Source organism: Cherax quadricarinatus, chromosome 38, assembly GCF_038502225.1.
Source record: "Cherax quadricarinatus isolate ZL_2023a chromosome 38, ASM3850222v1, whole genome shotgun sequence".
Taxonomy (NCBI): domain Eukaryota; kingdom Metazoa; phylum Arthropoda; class Malacostraca; order Decapoda; family Parastacidae; genus Cherax; species Cherax quadricarinatus.
The window spans coordinates 23,395,822-23,416,658 of record NC_091329.1 but is presented as its reverse complement, the minus strand read 5'-3'; the positions used below and the strand labels follow the sequence as shown (position 1 = coordinate 23,416,658).

At 39.8% G+C, this 20,837-nt stretch overlaps 1 protein-coding gene across 1 annotated transcript in view; it reads left to right on the top strand.

The window, feature by feature from the left end:
* Positions 1-14,793, top strand: part of LOC128692821 (probable acyl-CoA dehydrogenase 6) — a gene marked incomplete in the record, with an annotated part of 187,703 nt that extends 172,910 nt beyond the window's left edge. The window contains 1 exon segment of the mRNA XM_070092177.1: positions 13,359-14,793. Coding sequence (XP_069948278.1) covers positions 13,359-13,490 — 132 coding nt within the window.
* Positions 14,794-20,837: the final 6,044 nt, after the last annotated feature.

Sequence of the window (20,837 nt, the reverse complement as noted above, 5' to 3'; positions counted from 1 at the left end):
ACACTTTTTTGACATGGTTTAGAATAAAAAAAAATTAGGGTCAGTACTTACCGAGATATGAGGCCGAGAAGTTGGCACTGGATGCTCATGTGACAGCAACATCGAGTCCTGCCGCTTGCAGAAGTGTTGCTGATATACCTTTTTTTCTATTTTTCATATTGTTTTATGTAATTTTTATGTTCTGATAATTACAATTTGTAGTAGGTCTTGTCATTTTTTAACCAATCTTTGTTCTCACACTAGTATTAGGTACTCAAATTGTCACAAACACACTGACAGGTGGACATTTACACCTGCCTTAGCCATTTACTATTGTCTTGGAATATATACAAAGTATTTATATGTCCCAGTAATGTTTTGGATATTTTTTTATTTTTTATTATCACACTGGCCGACTCCCACCAAGGCAGGGTGGCCCGAAAAAGAAAAACTTTCACCATCATTCACTCCATCACTGTCTTGCCAGAAGGGTGCTTTACCCTACAGTTTTTAAACTGCAACATTAACACCCCTCCTTCAGAGTGCAGGCACTGTACTTCCCATCTCCAGGACTCAAGTCCGGCCTGCCGGTTTCCCTGAACCCCTTCATAAATGTTACTTTGCTCACACTCCAACAGCACGTCAAGTATTAAAAACCATTTGTCTCCATTCACTCCTATCAAACACGCTCACGCATGCCTGCTGGAAGTCCAAGCCCCTCGCACACAAAACCTCCTTTACCCCCTCCCTCCAACCTTTCCTAGGCCGACCCCTACCCCGCCTTCCTTCCACTACAGACTGATACACTCTTGAAGTCACTGTTTCGCTCCATTCTCTCTAAATGTCCAAACCAAATCAACAACCCTTCCTCAGCCCTCTGGACAACAGTTTTGGTAATCCGGCACCTCCTCCTAACTTCCAAACTACGAATTCTCTGCATTATATTCACACCACACATTGCCCTCAGACATGACATCTCCACTGCCTCCAGCCTTCTCCTCGCTGCAACATTCATCACCCATGCTTCACACCCATATAAGAGCGTTGGTAAAACTATACTCTCATACATTCCCCTCTTTGCCTCCAAGGACAAAGTTCTTTGTCTCCACAGACTCCTAAGTGCACCACTCACTCTTTTTCCCTCATCAATTCTATGATTCACCTCATCTTTCATAGACCCATCCGCTGACACGTCCACTCCCAAATATCTGAATACATTCACCTCCTCCGTACTCTCTCCCTCCAATCTGATATCCAGTCTTTCATCAACTAATCTTTTTGTTATCCTCATAACCTTACTCTTTCCTGTATTCACCTTTAATTTTCTTCTTTTGCACACCCTACCAAATTCATCCACCAATCTCTGCAACTTCTCTTCAGAATCTCCCAAGAGCACAGTGTCATCAGCAAAGAGCAGCTGTGACAACTCCCACTTTGTGTGTGATTCTTTATCTTTTAACTCCACGCCTCTTACCAAGACCCTCGCATTTACTTCTCTTACAACCCCATCTATAAATATATTAAACAACCACGGTGACATCACACATCCTTGTCTAAGGCCTACTTTTACTGGGAAATAATTTCCTTGTCAAGACCCTCTTTCCTACATACTCTAACTTGAGCCTCACTATCCTCGTAAAAACTCTTCACTGCTTTCAGTAACCTACCTCCTACACCATACACCTGCAACATCTGCCACATTGCCCCCCTATCCACCCTGTCATACGCCTTTTCCAAATCCATAAATGGCACAAAGACCTCTTTAGCCTTATCTAAATACTGTTCACTTATATGTTTCACTGTAAACACCTGTTCCACACACCCCCTACCTTTCCTAAAGCCTCCTTGTTCATCTGCTGTCCTATTCTCCGTCTTACTCTTAATTCTTTCAATAATAACTCTACCATACACTTTACCAGGTATACTCAACAGACTTATCCCCCTATAATTTTTGCACTCTCTTTTGTCCCCTTTGCCTTTATACAAAGGAACTATGCATGCTCTCTGCCAATCCCTAGGTACCTTACCCTCTTCCATGCATTTATTAAATAATTGCACCAACCGCTCCAAAACTATATCCCCACCTGCTTTTAACATTTCTATCTTTATCCCATCAATCCTGGCTGCCTTACCCCCTTTCATTTTACCTACTGCCTCACAAACTTCCCCCACACTCACAACTGGCTCTTCCTCACTCCTACAAGATGTTATTCCTCCTTGCCCTATACACGAAATCACAGCTTCCCTATCTTCATCAACATTTAACAATTCCTCAAAATATTCCTTCCATCTTCCCAATACCTCTAACTCGCCATTTAATAACTCTTCTCTCCTATTTTTAACTGACAAATCCATTTGTTCTCTAGGCTTCCATAACTTGTTAATCTCACTCCAAAACTTTTTCTTATTTTCAACAAAATTTGTTGATAACATCTCACCCCACTCTCTCATTTGCTCTCTTTTTACATTGCTTCACCACTCTCTTAACCTCTCTCTTTTTCTCCATATACTCTTCCCTCCTTGCATCACTTCTACTTTGTAAAAACTTCTCATATGCTAACTTTTTCTCCCTTACTACTCTCTTTACATCATCATTCCACCAATCGCTCCTCTTCCCTCCCGCACCCACTTTCCTGTAACCACAAACTTCTGCTGAACACTCTAACACTACATTTTTAAACAATAGCTGTTTATATCTTACCCTAACTGCCTCCTCTTTTAGTTTATAAACCTTCACCTCTCTCTTCCCTGATGCTTCTATTCTCCTTGTATCCCATCTACCTTTTACTCTCAGTGTAGCTACAACTAGAAAGTGATCTGATATATCTGTGGCCCCTCTATAAACATGTACATCCTGAAGTCTACTCAACAGTCTTTTATCTACCAATACATAATCCAACAAACTACTGTCATTTCGCCCTACATAATATCTTGTATGATGTGGATATGCGGAAGTATATAATAACAGTGAGGAGGAGAAGGAGGAGGAGGAGGAGGAGGAGAAGGAGAAGGAGAAGGAGGAGGAGGAGAAGGAGGATGAGGAGGAAGAGGAGGAGGGGGAGAAGGAAGAGGGGGAGAAGGAAGAGGGGGAGAAGGACGAGGGGGAGAAGGAAGAGGGGGAGAAGGAAGAGGGGGAGAAGGAGGAGGAGGAGGAGGAGGAAGAGGAGGAGGAGGAGAAGGAGGAGGAGGAGGAGGAGGAGAAGGACGAATAGGAGAAGGAGGAATAGGAGGAGGAGGAGAAGAAGGAGAAGGAGGAAGAGTAGGAGGGGGAGGAGATGGAGAAGGAGGGGGAGGAGATGGAGAAGAGGAGGAGGAGGAGGAGGAGAAGGAGGAGGAGGAGGAGGAGAAGGAGGAGGAGGAGGAGAAGGAGGAGGAGGAGGAGGAGAAAAAGGAGGACCCTCGCCTAACGAATGCATCGCATAAAGTTAAATTCGCCTAACGATACATTTTAACGCTAACTTTTGCCTCGGCTAATGCTAAAAAACTCGCCTAACGATATTCGTTCTCGGGTACCAATTAATATCGTTAGGTGAGGGTCCACTGTAATAAGTAATAATAAGTTCCCTTGAAGCATGAAAAACGAAGTCCACCCCTGACAGTGACATGATAAGATGAGATAACATCTGATAAGAGCTGACGTTTGATGAGCATACTCGAGGGTGGGGGAGGGTGCAGCAGATAAGAAAAGATTAGAGGTGATATTTGATGAGCATCACCCTCACTTTGTTTTCGCTGGTACACAAACATGTCTGTCTGTCAAGCTCCCTGTCTGTCTGTCTATCCCTCTAGCTCTCTGTCTCAGAGAGAGCCACAAGACTGCATCATCACCTTTACTCACATCTTCAAGCAGAGTATAGCACTTTGTCTGGATTTTTTGGGTTATCCTTGGTAATTTACGCTATGTATACTTGTATTTATGTGTACCTGTGAGACAGAGATAGACAGACAGATAGAAAGAGACAGACAAATTGAAAGAGATACAGAGACAGATAGACAAAGACAGAGACAGATAGAGATAGACAGACAGAGATAGACAAACAGAGATAGACAGACCCTAAACTTGGGGTTAACATCACTTTCCTCTTAAAAGAGGAGTGTTAATATGACATTACATAAGTGAATCCTTGATGTTTGCAGCACTGTTTGCTCTAGCTGGCGCTCAATTTAACTGGTGCTCCCACAAGGTACTAAGTGGTCCCAGATTTTTTAATACTTCACACACTGAGTGTTAAGACCCATTCTATGCTGACAAGGCATCTCAGTCCAATCGTGCCAAATTTGAAGGCAGGAAAAATAAAACATATATATACGTTTAGGGCGCTACGGGTAAGAACGTATATATATGTTTGGACCGTTTAAGGGTTAAGGACCCCAATGGAAATAAGTTAGACAGTCCTCAATGACTCACTTTCTTGGGTTATCCTGGGTGGCTAACCCTCTGAGGTTAATTGTTTCTCGGTAATTGTTTCTCATTAAGCCACACCAACAACAGTCTCTCCACATCTTCGAGTAGTACAGCTGACAGTGGTGCAGCAACAGCTGACGGTGGTGCAGCAGCAGCTGACCATGGTACGATAGTATTTCGATAGTGCAGTGGTCCCTCGTTGTTCGTAATTAATCCGTTCCTGGAGCCGTTACTATAAACGAAATTTGCGATTTACGAATCAATTTTCCCCATAAGAAATAATCTAAATACAATTAATCCGTTCCTGACACCCAGAAGTATTAAAACAAAAAAATTTTTAACATGAAATATACATGTAGTACATAAACAATACAATGGGAAATGATGAATGAAACATTAACAGCATAACACTTACCTTTATTGGAGATTCTTCTTAGTGTATGGGAGACTGGAGGAGGAGAGAGAGTGGATTGTTTATAGTTTGGAAGGGGAATCCCCTTCCATCAACACCTCAGGTACCATTTGCTTTTCTGGGGTTGCTTCTCTTCTCTGTTTCTTAATGCCACTAGGACCACCTTGAGAGTCACTGGAGTCCTGTCTCACAAAATAACTGTGGAGAGAGCTCTGCTTCTGGCGTCTCTTTAACACTTCCCTAAAATGGCCCAAGACTTTGTCACTGTACATGTTGCCAACCTGGCTTGCAACAACCTTGTTAGGGTGATGTTTCTCCATAAAGCTTTCCATCTTACCCCACATAGCAAAAATCTCTTTAATTTCTGAAGAAGGCACCTTCTTCCATCTCTCTTCCTCCTCCTCTGCAGCAAGATTCTGAGCTGTGATGTGTTGCTCTTCCTGCTGAAGCTCTTGCAGCTCCTCAGTGGTCAGCTCTTCATTGTGGTCTTCCACCAATTCTTCCACATCCTCCAAACTCACATCCAACCCCATGGAACTCCCCAGTGGCACAGTTGATTTTACAACAGACATAGGCTCATTAGGGTCAGTCCCAAATCCTTCAAAATCCCTCTTGTCGACACAATCTGGCCACAATTTTCTCCAGGCAGAGTTCAAAGTCCTGGTAGTCACTCCCTCCCAAGCCATACCTATAAGGGTTATGCAGTGGAGGATGCTGAAGTGTTCTCTCCAAAATTCCCTTAGGGTCAAGTGAGTGTCTGTGGTCACAGTCAAGCACCTGTGAAACATTGCTTTTGTGTAGAGTTTTTTAAAGTTTGCAATAACCTGCTGGTCCATGGGTTGGAGGAGAGGAGTGGTATTCGGGGGCAAGAACTTTACATAAGAACATAAGAAAGGAGGAACACTGCAGGAGGCCTGCTGGCCCATACTAGGCAGGTCCTTTACAATTCATCCCACTAACAAAACATTTGCCCAACCCAATTTTCAATGCCACCCAAGAAATAAGCTCTGATGTGAAAGTCCCACTAAAATCCAACCCCTCCCACTCATGTACTTATCCAACCTAGATTTGAAACTACCCAAAGTCCCAGCCTCAATAACCCAACTAGGTAGACTGTTCCACTCATCAACTACCCTATTTCCAAACCAATACTTTCCTATGTCCTTTCTAAATCTAAACTTATCTAATTTAAATCCATTACTGCGGGTTCTCTCTTGGAGAGACATCCTCAAGACCTTATTAATATCCCCTTTATTAATACCTATCTTCCACTTATACACTTCGATCAGGTCTCCCCTCATTCTTCATCTAACAAGTGAATGTAACTTAAGAGTCTTCAATCTTTCTTCATAAGGAAGATTTCTAATGCTATGTATTAATTTAGTCATCCTATGCTGAATGTTTTCTAAGGAATTTATGTCCATTTTGTAATACGGAGACCAGAACTGAGCTGCATAATCTAGGTGAGGCCTTACTAATGATGTATAAAGCTGCAGTATGACCTCTGGACTTCTGCTGTCATGAACCCAAACTCCTCGAAAATTAGGTCATCCAAGTTTGGAGGATGAGCAGGTGCATTGTCCATTACTAGCACGCACTTGAGATCCAAATTCTTTTCCAGGAGATACTCCTTCACACTAGGGCCAAACACTTCATTGAACCACTCGACAAAAATTTCCCTTGTGACCCATGCCTTACTATTAGATTTCCAAAACATACACAATTTACTCTTCATAACATTGTTTTTCCTGAACACTCTGGGATTTTCAGAATGGTACACTAGTAATGGCTTCACTTTGAAATCCCCACTAGCATTAGCGCAGAACATTAGCATCAGCCTGTCTTTCATAGGCTTATGTCCTGGCATTGCCTTTTCCTCTTGTGTAATGAAGGTCCTCTTTGGCATTTTCTTCCAAAAGAGGCCTGTTTCGTCACAATTGAACACTTGTTCAGGTTTCAGTCCTTCACTGTTTATGTACTCCTGGAATTCATGCACATATTTTTCAGCCGCCTTGTGGTCCAAACTGACAGCCTCACCATGCCTTACCACACTGTGTATGCCAGTACAGTTCTTAAATCTCTCAAACCAGCCTTTGCTGGCCTTAAATTCACTCACTTCACCACTATTTGCAGGCAATTTCTTTACCAAATCTTCATGCAACTGCCTAGCCTTTTCACAAATAAACGAAGTCATAAGAGTATCTCCTGCTAATTGTTTCTCATTTATCCACACCAATAATAACTTCTCAACCTCTTCCAGTACTGTTGATCTCATTTTTGTCAGCATAGTTACTCCCTTTGCAACAACAGCATCCTTTATTTCATTTTTCTTGGCCACTATGGAACATAAGGTTGTGTAGGGTTTCTTATACAGGTCTCCCTCAACATTCGCGAGGGTTAGGGGATCAAGAGCCTCGCGAATGTTGAAAAACTGTGAATGTTTGGTGCCCCAATATATTGTAGGGAAATATAATACAATACTGCTTCCTTAACTTGTTGAACCATGAACAATCATAAAATACATGAAAACGTCGTAAATTGTACTAAATATATACATGTTATGTTTTACTAACATGTATGTTATTAAATACCACAGACTCCTCCACTGCCTCCATCAATGCCTCCACCACTTCCTCAACCACTGCGAGTCCCTACTACCCTCCCTCCGAGCCCCGCAACTGGCAGCCAGCCCTCCCACCACTCAGTGTGGTGAGTGTTTTGTTTGTTCATTATTTGCTATTAAACTACAGTATAAATAATGTAAACCCATTCATGACTGCATATTGGAATGGCTATTCAGAAAGGTATTGGACGGTGACATCATGTGTTTACTCTTGAACACAGCAAAGAATCAAACATTTCTGCTTCTGCTAATAATAACAGTCGTAGTAGTAATAATAATAATAATAATAATACGATATAATTGAAGAAGGAAATTGTACAAAAATACGAGGGAGTGGTTGACACATCGTCAGTGTGGCTTTGTTTATGCTGGAGTGAACATTAATCTCCCTGCTCTTCCAAACATTTCACAATAATTCAGCAGTTGAGGCAGTGGTATTTAATAACATATATGTTATAAATAATAATAGTACATATTATTAATAACATTTATTATTATTAATAACATGTATGTTATTAAATACCACCGCCTCAACAGCTGCCTCAACCACTGCCTCAATCGCTGCCTCAACAGCTGCCTCACCCACTGCCTCAATCGCTGCCTCACCCACTGCCTTAATCGCTGCCTCAACCACTGCCTCAGTCACTGCCTCAATTGCTGCCTCAACAGCTGCCTCAACCACTGCCTCAATCGCTGCCTCAACAGCTGCCTCACCCACTGCCTCAATCGCTGCCTCAACAGCTGCCTCAATCGCTGCCTCAACAGCTGCTTCACCCACTGCCTCAATCGCTGCCTCAACAGCTGCCTCAACCACTGCCTCAATCGCTGCCTCAACAGCTGCCTCACCCACTGCCTCAATCGCTGCCTCAACAGCTGCCTCACCCACTGCCTCAGTCGCTGCCTCAACAGCTGCTTCACCCACTGCCTCAATCGCTGCCTCAACAGCTGCATCAACCACTGCCTCAATCGCTGCCTCAACAGCTGCCTCACCCACTGCCTCAATCGCTGCCTCAACAGCTGCCTCAACCACTGCCTCAATCACTGCCTCAACAGCTGCCTCACCCACTGCCTCAATCGCTGCCTCAACAGCTGCCTCAACCACTGCCTCAATCGCTGCCTCAACAGCTGCCTCAACCACTGCCTCAATCGCTGCCTCAACAGCTGCCTCAACCACTGCCTCAATCGCTGCCTCAACAGCAGCCTCATCCACTGCCTCAATCGCTGCCTCAACCACTGCCTCTACCACTCCAGTCACACTCAATCTACAAGCACCAAACACAATGAATTATTGTGAAATGTTTGGAAGAGCACGGAGACTAATGTTCACTCCAGCATAAACAAAGTCACACTGACGATGTGTCAACCACTCCCTCATATTTTTGTACAACTTCCTTCTTCAATTATATCGTATTTATTATTATTATTATTATTATTATTATTATTATTATTATTTTTATTATTATTATTATTATTATTATTATTATTATTATTACTATTGTTATTATTAGCAGTAGCAGAAATGTAAACACATGATGTCACCGTCTAATACCTGTCCGAATAGCCATTCCAATATGCAGTCAAGAATGGGTTTACATTATTTATACTGTAGTTTAATAGCAAATAATGAACAAACAAAACACTCACCACACTGAGTGGTGGGAGGGCTGGCTGCCAGTTGCGGGGGTCGGTGGGAGGGTAGTAGGGACTCGCAGGTGGCGGGAAACTTGAATATGATTTGGCGGCTGGGAATTTGGTGGCTGGGAATTTGGAGGTTGGGAATTCGCGAATGTGTGAAGCCCGCGAAAGCTGAAAACGTGAATGTTGAGGGAGACCTGTACATCCTGGACAGTTCGGCCACACTTGTACCACTTTCATATTGTTCAATGATAGTTTTCTTAAATTCAATCGTATTTCTCACCTTCTTTACCACAGGCTTGGCACTAGGAGCTTTCTTTGGAGCCACAGTAGCTTATTTAGTACTTGCAAGCACTAAAATAAATGGAATATTATGAAATATTTCGCTGGAGCACACGAGGGGACCTTCGCTCACTGGTAAACAATGCCAGACTGGCTGCCGCCCTGGCTCACGCCGTGCGTACGCGTCCCGGACGAACTACGACTCGCGAGTCAACCTATGAAAAGCGAGTCCATGTTTATACGAAAATATCCCTATGCTTGGTGAATTTTACGATTGCCGGGAACTACGAAAAGCGGGGGACCACTGTATTTCTCACCCTTTTTACCACAGGGTTGGCACTAGAATCTTTCTTTGGGCCCATGGTGGCTTATTTAGCAGTTACAAGCACTATAAACAATGGAATAATACAAAATGTATCGAATGTATGCATGAAACTGGCCACCCTGGCTTGTAAACAGTGACGGTAGGGCAGCTGATGTACTCAGGCTAGACGGACAGGTTTGGGACGAATCACGTTGGGCAAGTTTTTTATCGTTAGGCGGGCCAAAATTTTTACTCTCAAATGCTTCATTAGGCGGATTTAACATTATGTGATGCATTCGTTAGGCGAGGGTCCACTGTAATCCATTATTTTTTGTGCTCGCAACTGCTAAATAAGTCACCATAGGCCCAAAGAAAGCTAGTGCCAGCCCTTTGGTAAAGAAAGTGAGAAACATGATTGAATTCAAGAAAGAAATCATTGAAAAATATGAAAGTGGAGTGCGTGTTGCAGAGCTTGCCAGGATAAATGGCAGACATCATTCAACCATGACTTCGACCATGGTGAATGGAAAGCAAATCAAGGAAGCTGTTGTTACAAAATGGGTAGATATGATGACAAAAAAGAGGTCACAAATCCTTGAAGAAGTGGAGAGGTTATTGTTAGTGTGGATTACCCAAAAACAGTTAGCAGGAGATAGTGTTAGGCAGTCAATAATTTGTGAAAAGGCAAGGCAGTTGCATGACAATCTCGTAAAGAAAATGCCTGCAACAAGTGCTGATATTTGTGATTTTAAGGCCAGCAAAGGCTGGTTTGAGAGATTTAAGAAGCATAGTGGCATACACACTGTGGTAAGGCATGGCGAGGCTGACAGTTCTGACAAAAAAGTGGCTGAAAAATATGTTGAGGAATTCAAGGGGTACATAGAGACTGAACAATTGTGGCTAGCTGGTCTAGTGGCTAACGCGACGGGCTGGAGTTTTGAGACTCTATGACTGCGGGTTCAATCCCGGCCGGGGGTATGGTTTGAACAATTCAAACCCCGACAAGTGTTCAGTTGTGACGAAACAGGCCTGTTTTGGAAGAAATTGCCAAAGAGGACCTACATCACGCAGGAGGAAACAACACTGCCAGGACACAAGCCTATGAAAGACAGGTTAACTCTCATGTTCTGTAGTAATGCTAGTGAGGATTGCAAAGTAAAGCCTTTACTGGTGTATCACTCTGAAAATCCCAGAGTGTTCGAGAAAAACAGTGTCGCCAAGAGTAAACCGTGTGTGATGTGGAAGGCAAACAGTAAGGCATGGGTCACGAGGGATTTTCCTTGATTGGTTTAATGAAGTGTTTGGCCCCAGTGTGAAGAAATACCTCCTGGAAAATAAATTGGAACTCAAGTGCCTCCTGGTACTGGACAATGCTTCTGCTCATCCCTCAGACTTGGAAGAGCAAATGGTGCAGGAGTTTCATTTCATCACGGTGAAGTTCTTGCCCCTTAATACCACTCCTCTCCTCCAGCCCATGGATCAGCAGGTCATTTCAAACTTCAAAAAACTGTGCACCAAAGCAGTGTTTCAAAAGTGCTTTGAAGTGACCTCAGACACTGAATTGACCCTAAGAAAGTTCTGGAAAGATCACTTCAATATCCTCCACTGCATAAACCTTATAGGTAAGGCTTGGGAGGGAGTGACTTGCAGGACTTTGAACTCTGCTTGGAGAAAATTGTGGCCACACTGTGTACAAGAGAGGGATTTTGAAGGGTTTGGAGCTGACTCTGAGGAGCCTATGCCAGTTGTGAAAAGTATTGTGGCATTGGGGAATTCCATAGGGTTGGATGTGAGTTTCGAGGATGTGGAAGAGTTGGTGGAGGACCACGATGAGGAGCTCTAACCATTACAGAGCTGCAAGAGCTCCATCTGCAACAGCAACAGACCACAACTCAGGAAATTGCTTCAGAGAAGGAGGAAGAGAGAGGGAGGAAGGTGCCTTCTTCAAAGATTAAGGACATTTGTGCAAAGTGGACTGAAGTGCAAACATTAATGGATAAACTTCACCCTGACAAAGCTGTTGCAGGCCGTGTTTGCAACATGTACAATGACAATGTTGTGTCCCATTTTTGGGAAATCTTAAAAGACACCAGAAACAGAGCTTTCTGGACAGATATTTTGTGCGACAGGAGTTCAGTGACTCTCAAGCTGGTCCCAGTGCCATTAAAAAACAAAGAAGGGAGGTAACCCCGGAAAATGACTTGGTACCTAAAGTCTTTATGGAAGGGGATTCCCCTTCCAAACAATAGTGTACCTTCTTCCTCTCCCCTCCTCCCATCTTCCATCCACCCAGAAGTCTTCAATAAAGGTAAGTGTAATGTTATTATTATTTTGTATATGTATGTACATGATTTCTCATCATTTTCTGTATGTAAATCTTTATTTAATTAAAAAAAAAAATTATATTTTTGGGTGTCTGGAACTGATTAATTGGATTTCCATTATTTCTTATGGGAAAAATGGTTTTGCCATTCATGAATTTCGACTTTCAGCAGACTCTCTGGAATGGATTAATCATGAAAGTCGAGGGTCCACTGTACTTTTGTGCCTTGTAGAGACCTTGGTATTCTTTTGTGCAGGTCACAGTTCTATAGTACTACTTACTGGTCAAACTCTTAGCATTTTTCATTGCTTCTAATTGTATGGATGGTTGGTTCATTCACTAAACTCACAAGCAGTTTCTAGAGCACATGCAGTACTTCTAATCATAACTTATATTTTTTCAACATGTGATTGATTCACACTTGATGGGAACAAACAGCACAAAGTCATCGAATGGCAGAAAAAAGACAACTGCAGAGAGAAGCGTTACTGAGATACGTATTGCCTGTAGGCAAGCTTCTTCAGTCAATTCACAGGAATATACAACAAACAAATTCATACAAGTGTAATCAGGTGAGTGGTCAAGTCATTGATGTCACTGTGGGTAAATTGTGAGATGGAAACACTGCAAGTCTACCAGCACCTGTTTATGTAAGATGACTTGTGCTACAGGTTTGGCTAAACTAAAAGCTCCTTATTCTGTGGGATTATATTTTGTGTTTGGATTGGTGCAGCTTTCAGCCATCTGTTGTGTTTTGTCAATTTTTCTTATGAGATCATGAGAAGGACCAGTAGGCCTCCTGCAGTGAGATCACCTTATACAGTGACCTTGCTGACCTGAACACTCACTCAATTGTGCTTGTATAAATTTGCATATTGTACATTCCTGTGTGTTGACTGAAGAAGCCTGTCGACTACAGTTCCTCTCTGAAATTGTCTTATCCATCATTGATTTATACTGCTTCTTCTTGGCATCTCCAGAATCACTAGTATTCCTCTTTGGTACTATGGTTATGTCCAGATACAATATGCCGTGATGAAAATAACATTGTTTTGTAATCACAAGGATTTTTTACAGTGCATAGTACCCAAATTTTATGTATAATTTAGTGCTTTGAAAATCTTTGGCATGCTGGACCAATATTTCATGCTTTGCTTTGTAAAGTTTTCATCATTTCTTAAATTTTTGGTTGTACTTTATGAAATAGTTGGTAAGAAAAAAAGAGGAACACGAGGTTGTATAATATGAGGGTCTCCTGTACTTTCCACACTATAATTACAGGAAGAAACTAACTACTAAATATCATTTGATAATTGTTTTTGTTAATGTTATGAAGGGTTAATATTTTGAGAATTTGTTTTATGCATGAATTCTTAAAAATGCTACTTTGTTCAGGTTCTGGTGAGTCGCCTGTATCGAGATTTGCGGTTGTTCTCCATTGGAGGAGGTGCAGATGAAGTTATGCTCAGTATTATTTGTAAACTTATGGGAATGCTTCCTCATCCTTCAAAGAGTAGCAAAGAGTAAACACACCCCCTCACACCACCACAGCTGTACAGCAGCAGCATTTAGTCAAAGCTAATATGTGTCTTGGAATAAACTGAATTATTATTTTTTTTGTGAAGCAAAAGCTTCACAAAATTATTATGCCAGTAACTGAGTAAAATTGAGTTTAAGTACTTACTGAATGGCTGCATTTTTGTACATTGTTATAAGGCATTTGAGCCATGTGTGTATGGTGGATATGTTATATATCTTTATATATGCTTCTAAACTGTTGTATCTGGGTACCTCTGCAAAGACAGTTATTATGTATGAGTAAGGTGAAAGTGTTGAATGATGATGAAAGTATTTTCTTTTTGGGAATTTTCTTTCTTTTTGGGTCACCCTGCCTCGGTGGGAGACGGCCAACTTGTTGAAAAAAAAAAAGTGCTGAATGATCTCATGGGCACTTGTAAATCCTACATCTTTCTTTCACTCCTATATACTCTGTCAGTATTTTAACTTTTTTTCACATGTGCTATTTGAAAACACCTTGCTGAAAACATCCAATATCAGTTTGTTATATGTCTTTTAAGATTAGGTCATTCTAATGAGCCATAATTGTCGGTTACTGCAGTAATCACTGTCCTCAAGTCTCACTTGTATTATATGCTAGAGTGATCTTTAGGTATATTCATATCTAGCTGGTAATGTTTTTGGTAAATCTCTTCTAATATGGCAAGTCTAGTCAGACTGACATTATATTTGGTCACAAAAACTAAAAGTCTTATCAGAATATTCCTATTCCTGATGACAAATACTAAATCTATTCAGAATGACTGATTTATACCTCATCTTACATACTGTAAGTAATGATGTTTGTATCAAACACGCCATTACATTTTACTTGAAAAAGTACGTATTTGTATGGACAGTTTGCTAGTTAGTCTTGGTTTTAAAATCAGAGTACTTTTATACATTGTTACTGTAATATAAGTACCACCACACTCACTAAATTAGGAAAATAGATTTTTTTTTTTTTAACAAGTTGGCCGTCTCCCACCGAGGCAGGGTGACCCAAAAAGAAAGAAAATCCCCAAAAAGAAAATATTTTCATCATCATTCAACACTTTCACCAAGTAGTGGAAACATTTATTGGGTATATCTAAATAATTTTTCATGATACTTATGTTAATTTTTTTAAGTAACCTTCAAGAAGTATATAGCAAAAATATTAATGTAATTATATCTTATAATATTCAACATTGTTATTTTTATACATCAGAGTTTATTTGGCTTTTCCATAATTATATGTATTTTAAAATAAATAATGTGTGCAAGTTTAAAATATTTTCATTGCACATTCAGTTCTCAGTCTTCGTAGAGGATGCTTTTCTTAAAAGAAAAATAGTGTTGAAAAATTGACATTTTCCATGTTCTAATGCATTTTGTGATGTCTTTGTTGTAAAACAGTTCTCTGTTATTAGCCAAACATCAACACTTGAAATTAACCTGAATATAGAAAATAACCATTGCATTAGTGTGCTTCCAGCCAGGAAAAAGTGTGTTCCCATAAAAAACAGGTTTTCCTATCATTAAAATATTGACTAGATTAATACATACATATATGAACTATTATGTCACATACTTCTTTATTTATAATGTAATAATTTACATTGGGTAACATTTTTAAAAAGTAGCTTGTTGTTGTCATATATTAATTATGTTTTGTGAACACCATAGCTACGCCAAGAGACACAATACAAATGTTGTTCCTCAAGGGGGCAGAGTCAACTTGAGATGTGATAATGGACAGTACTCATTGGCTTGCATTCATTTAATGATGCATTAATTAATTTATTTATTTATTTATTTAGTAATTTGAGCATACATACAGAGATACAAAAAAATACAGGTAAGAGCAGCATGCCAAAGCCACTTGTATGCATAGCATTACGGGCTGGCTTAAAATTAACTTAAGATTAACTAAGCAATGATGTAATCAGTGATAAAACATTATTGTAAACGGATAACAATAAAGCACAAATGAGTATTACAAAGACAGGTCATATGGTTGCATGCATTGCTGTACATTCAGTCGAATGGAGTATTCTGTTAGGTAGTGTATTTAAAAAATAACAAAGTTAGATTGGGTCTTGGGTTTAACATTTATGTGATATAATTGTGAGAAACATTTAAGATATACAATTTATAAGGTTCAGTTATTCAGTACTTATTTAGTTTTGGGTGAGTAAGTGATCTTTGAGAAGAGACTTGAATTTATAAACAGGTAGTGTTTCTTTTATATTTACAGGTAATGAATTCCAGATTTTAGGGCCTTTTATGTGCATTGAGTTTTTGCATAGTGTGAGATGGACACGAGGAACATCAAAGAGTGATCTGTGCCTTGTGTTATGGTCATGTGTTCTGTTGAGGTTGGCAAGGAGATGTTTGAGGGGAGGGTTTATATCCAAGTTAAGTGTTTTATGTATGTAATAGGTGCAGTAATAAGTATGGATGTTTTGTGTGGTGAGTAGGTTTAGTGTTTTGAATATTGGAGTGTGCTGTCTGTAGTGGGAATTTGTTATCATTCTGACTGCAGCCTTTTGTTGGGTAATTAGTGGTCCGAGATGGTTAATTGTTGTTGAGCCCCATGCACAAATTCCATAGGTGAGATAGGGGTAAATAAGAGAGTGATATAGGGCCATTAAAGCCAAAAAGACCAAGTGTTATCCTCCCAGTATTTTTAATCAGCTCTCACTATATATGGATAACACTATTTTTATATATAAAATTATAAAAATCCATTAAAATTTTGTATGTACTTTTTTACACTGCTCAACAAAGAACTAACCTTTGAAGCCACAATTATGTCTCTCCAGGTATAATTTTGTTAATCACTGTCAACCATTATTTACACATTCTCGCTTGCATTTCTAAATAACTACTGATAAGAGTTATTTAGAATTGCAAGCGAGAATTTGTAAATAATGGTTGACAGTGATTAACAAAATTATACCTGGAGAGACATAACTGTGTCTTCAAAGGTTAGTTCTTTGTTGAGCAGTGTAAAAAAGTACATACAAAATTTTAATGGACTTTTATAATTTTATATATGAAAAATTGCACTCTGTAGAGGAGCTACATATGAGAACTGAACATATAATGTATTTCTACTTTTATTAGATATCCCCCATAAGGGAATACTTAGTTATATTAAAAAAAATTCTTCCTCTATAGTTTCTGCTCAATAACTTAAGAATGCCTCTTTTGATTAGATTGTAACTGGGAAATGTAGGTGACAGTTTTGCTAGTTTTAAAGATAACATTTTATTGGTTTACATGGGATAACTGAAGATTGCCTCTTCTGAATGGCTTTAAATTTTCAGTGCTAATGCAGTACATCTAACCAGAAGGCAAGATCCTTATAATATTAGCTTGTGTAGATGCAAATTTACCAATTGTATAACTGGAGAATGCTCCTTTTGATTGATTTCAAACTTTCAGTGCAAGTGTATTTTTCTCATAGGAATGTTTGCCTTACTGATGGGCAATTTAAGTCCCATTTTGCCAGTTTTATTAAACTGGAAAAATTAAGCTTATTCAGACTTTTAATCATAAATTTTTAAAATGTTATGTTCTAGCACATTTTCTTGCACAGGAGAATAACTGCCATGAGTTTCATGAAAATCAATGTACGTGGGTCTAGTCCTGACTCTTCTCTCTTCGACTCAAGACATTCCTCTCATCGACTATTCTTTGCCCTGTCCCCACTTGCCTCTCGCCCCTAGTGGGTCCTTACCTGTGAGTCCTCTGTTCTGTTCTGTCGTGTATTGGTTACCACGGTATAAGAGCAAGACCTATTTTTTTTTTTTTTTTTTTTTTCAACAAGTCGGTCGTCTCCCACCGAGGCAGGATGACCCAAAAAAGAAAGAAAATCCCCAAAAAGAAAATACTTTCATCATCATTCAACACTTTCACCACACTCACACATTATCACTACTTTTGCAGAGGTGCTCAGAATACAACAGCTTAGAAGCATATACGTATAAAGATACACAACATATCCCTCCAAACTGCCAATATCCCAAACCACTCCTTTAAAGTGCAGGCATTGTACTTCCCATTTCCAGGACTCAAGTCCGACTATATGAAAATAACCGGTTTCCCTGAATCCCTTCACTAAATATTACCCTGCTCACACTCCAACAGATCGTCAGGTCCCAAGTATCATTCGTCTCCATTCACTCCTATCTAACACGCTCATGCACGCTTGCTGGAAGTCCAAGCCCCTCACCCACAAAACCTCCTTTACCCCCTCTTTCCAACCCTTTCGAGGACAACCCCTACCCCTCTTTCCTTCCCCTATAGATTTATATGCTTTCCATGTCATTCTACTTTGATCCATTCTCTCTAAATGACCAAACCACCTCAACAACCCCTCTTCTGCCCTCTGACTAATGCTTTTATTAACTCCACACCTTCTCCTAATTTCAACACTCCGAATTTTCTGCATAATATTTACACCACACATTGCCCTTAGACAGGACATCTCCACTGCCTCCAACCGTCTCCTCGCTGCTGCATTTGCCACCCAAGCTTCACATCCATATAAGAGTGTTGGTACTACTATACTTTCATACATTCCCTTCTTTGCCTCCATAGATAACGTTTTTTGACTCCACATATACCTCAACGCACCACTCACCTTTTTTCCCTCATCAATTCTATGATTAACCTCATCCTTCATAAATCCATCCGCCGACACGTCAACTCCCAAGTATCTGAAAACATTCACTTCTTCCATACTCCTCCTCCCCAATTTGATATCCAATTTTTCTTTATCTAAATCATTTGATACCCTCATCACCTTACTCTTTTCTATGTTCACTTTCAACTTTCTACCTTTACACACATTCTCAAACTCATCCACTAACCTTTGCAATTTTTCTTTAGAATCTCCCATAAGCACAGTATCATCAACAAAAAGTAACTGTGTCAATTCCCAATTTGAATTTGATTCCCCATAATTTAATCCCACCCCTCTCCCGAACACCCTAGCATTTACTTCTTTTACAACCCCATCTATAAATATATTAAACAACCATGGTGACATTACACATCCCTGTCTAAGACCTACTTTTACCGGGAAGTATTCTCCCTCTCTTCTACACACCCTAACCTGAGCCTCACTATCCTCATAAAAGCTCTTTACAGCATTTAGTAACTTACCACCTATTCCATAAACTTGCAACATCTGCCACATTGCTCCTCTATCCACTCTATCATATGCCTTTTCTAAATCCATAAATGCAATAAAAACTTCCTCACCTTTATCTAAATACTGAAAAAAATTGTCACTCTAATCATATAATAGAATACAAAATTCTTTGAACATTGCCATCCTAGCTTCACATGATTTGCTTCGTATTACAGGTGTAACTCGAGTTAGGGTTCACCTGGGCCTCTTGAGCGTTGATTTACAGCTCCTTTGCCTCTTATGGGTATTGATCTATAATTCCTTGGCATTATGAGGATGTTAAGCTACAGCTTCAAGGCTATGTGAAGATGTTGCTGTCAAGCTCCTGAACTTCTGGGAGAGTTGAATTGAGCTGCAGCTGTTTTGCTTCTTAAAGGCTTTAAGGTACAGAAACTAGGCCCTTTGCATGGGTTAATGCAAAGGGAATAAAGTATCTTCTGTAATACTGTGGATGCTGTTTGCTGATGATGCAGTGATGAAACAAGTCTACTCTTTATCCTGTGAAGTATGGTAGTACTGGGGACACACCCACCATAACGCATATACAGGAGGGTCCTGCATATTCAGCACCCTATTTTTGGTGTTCTATGCTTTTTCGGCTTTTCCATACAACCATTATGTAAGGGAAGGGTGACGAGCAGCATATTTTAAGGTAAGTATTGAATGTACTGTGCATTTATTTTACTCTTGTATCTCTTTTTTTTATGCCTAGCTGTATTGAGCACCTAATATTTTTTTGTTTTAACACCTTGGCCGTTTCCCATCAAGGCAGGGTGACTGAAAAAAAAAGAAAAAACCAAAAAGATAGTGATAGTGTAAATACATTATCAGGCATTTTAGATGCTGTTGATATTGAAAAAATTTTTTTTTTCCACCTGCCTGCAATTTTTGCTTATTGCCATAGAACTTGGGCACTCCTGTAGTTGTAATGCACAAATTGTCCCACCAACACTGTTAGATTCAGAAAAGTGCTTGAAATACTGTGAATCTTATGGACTTTCTGATTATTATTATTATTTTTTTTTTTAACAAGTCGGCCATCTCCCACCGAGGCAGGGTGACCCAAAAAGAAAGAAAATCCCCAAAAAGAAAATACTTTCATCATCATTCAACTCTTTCACCTCACTCACACATAATCATTGTTTTTGCAGAGGTGTTCAGAACACAACAGCTTAGAAGCATATATGTATAAAGATACACAACATATCCCTCCAAACTGTCAATATCCCGAACCCCTCCTTTAGAGTGCAGGCATTGTACTTCCCATTTCCATAACTCAAGTCCGGCTATATAAAAATAACCGATTTCCCTGAATCCCTTCACTAAATATTACCCTGCTCAAACTCCAACAGATTGTCAGGTCCCAAATACCATTCGTCTCCATTCACTCCTATCGAACACGCTCACGCACGCCTGTTGGAAGTTATTATATACTACAGTATTTTGTAATGCACTGATTGGTAATGAAGAATTTTATTCTTAATCTTAAGAATTAATAGCATAACCAGGATAACAGGATGAATATTAAAGCAATTATTCTAACCCTTCCCTGAAATAAAGCTTGGAGTCAAGGAATACTTAGATTTTAAGGAATCAGATCATTTAATAAATACAGCCTCTCCTCACTTAGCGACGTACTCATTTACCAATGCCTCAGACTTACAACGGGCTGTCTGACCAATATTTATACCTAAATAATGTATATTAGAGCTGATTTCCTCTATTCTGATTACACCTACCATCCGACTTACGACCGAGTTCGGTTCCGAGAAACCGGTCGTAAGTCGAACTTTACTACTGAATGTCAACAAAACATTTTTGTAATGACTTTATTTTATTGTTTTATTTTGGTATTTCATGTTTTACTTTACTTTTTATGCTGTTAGTACTGTATTTTATACTGTAAGGTTTAGGATAAACACTGTGTACAACACAAATAGTTGTTTATTTCCCAGAAATTTGGCATAAAAAACATGGTCGTAAGTCAAGTGGTCGTAAGTCGAGCAGGTCGTAAGTCGGATGGTAGGTGTATTTCAATGTGCAGTACACTACTATATAAACATTTAAAAATATACCAGAAATGTTATAAATGGTGCAAAGGTGACATTAAAACAATATCAAAGACGGTTGAC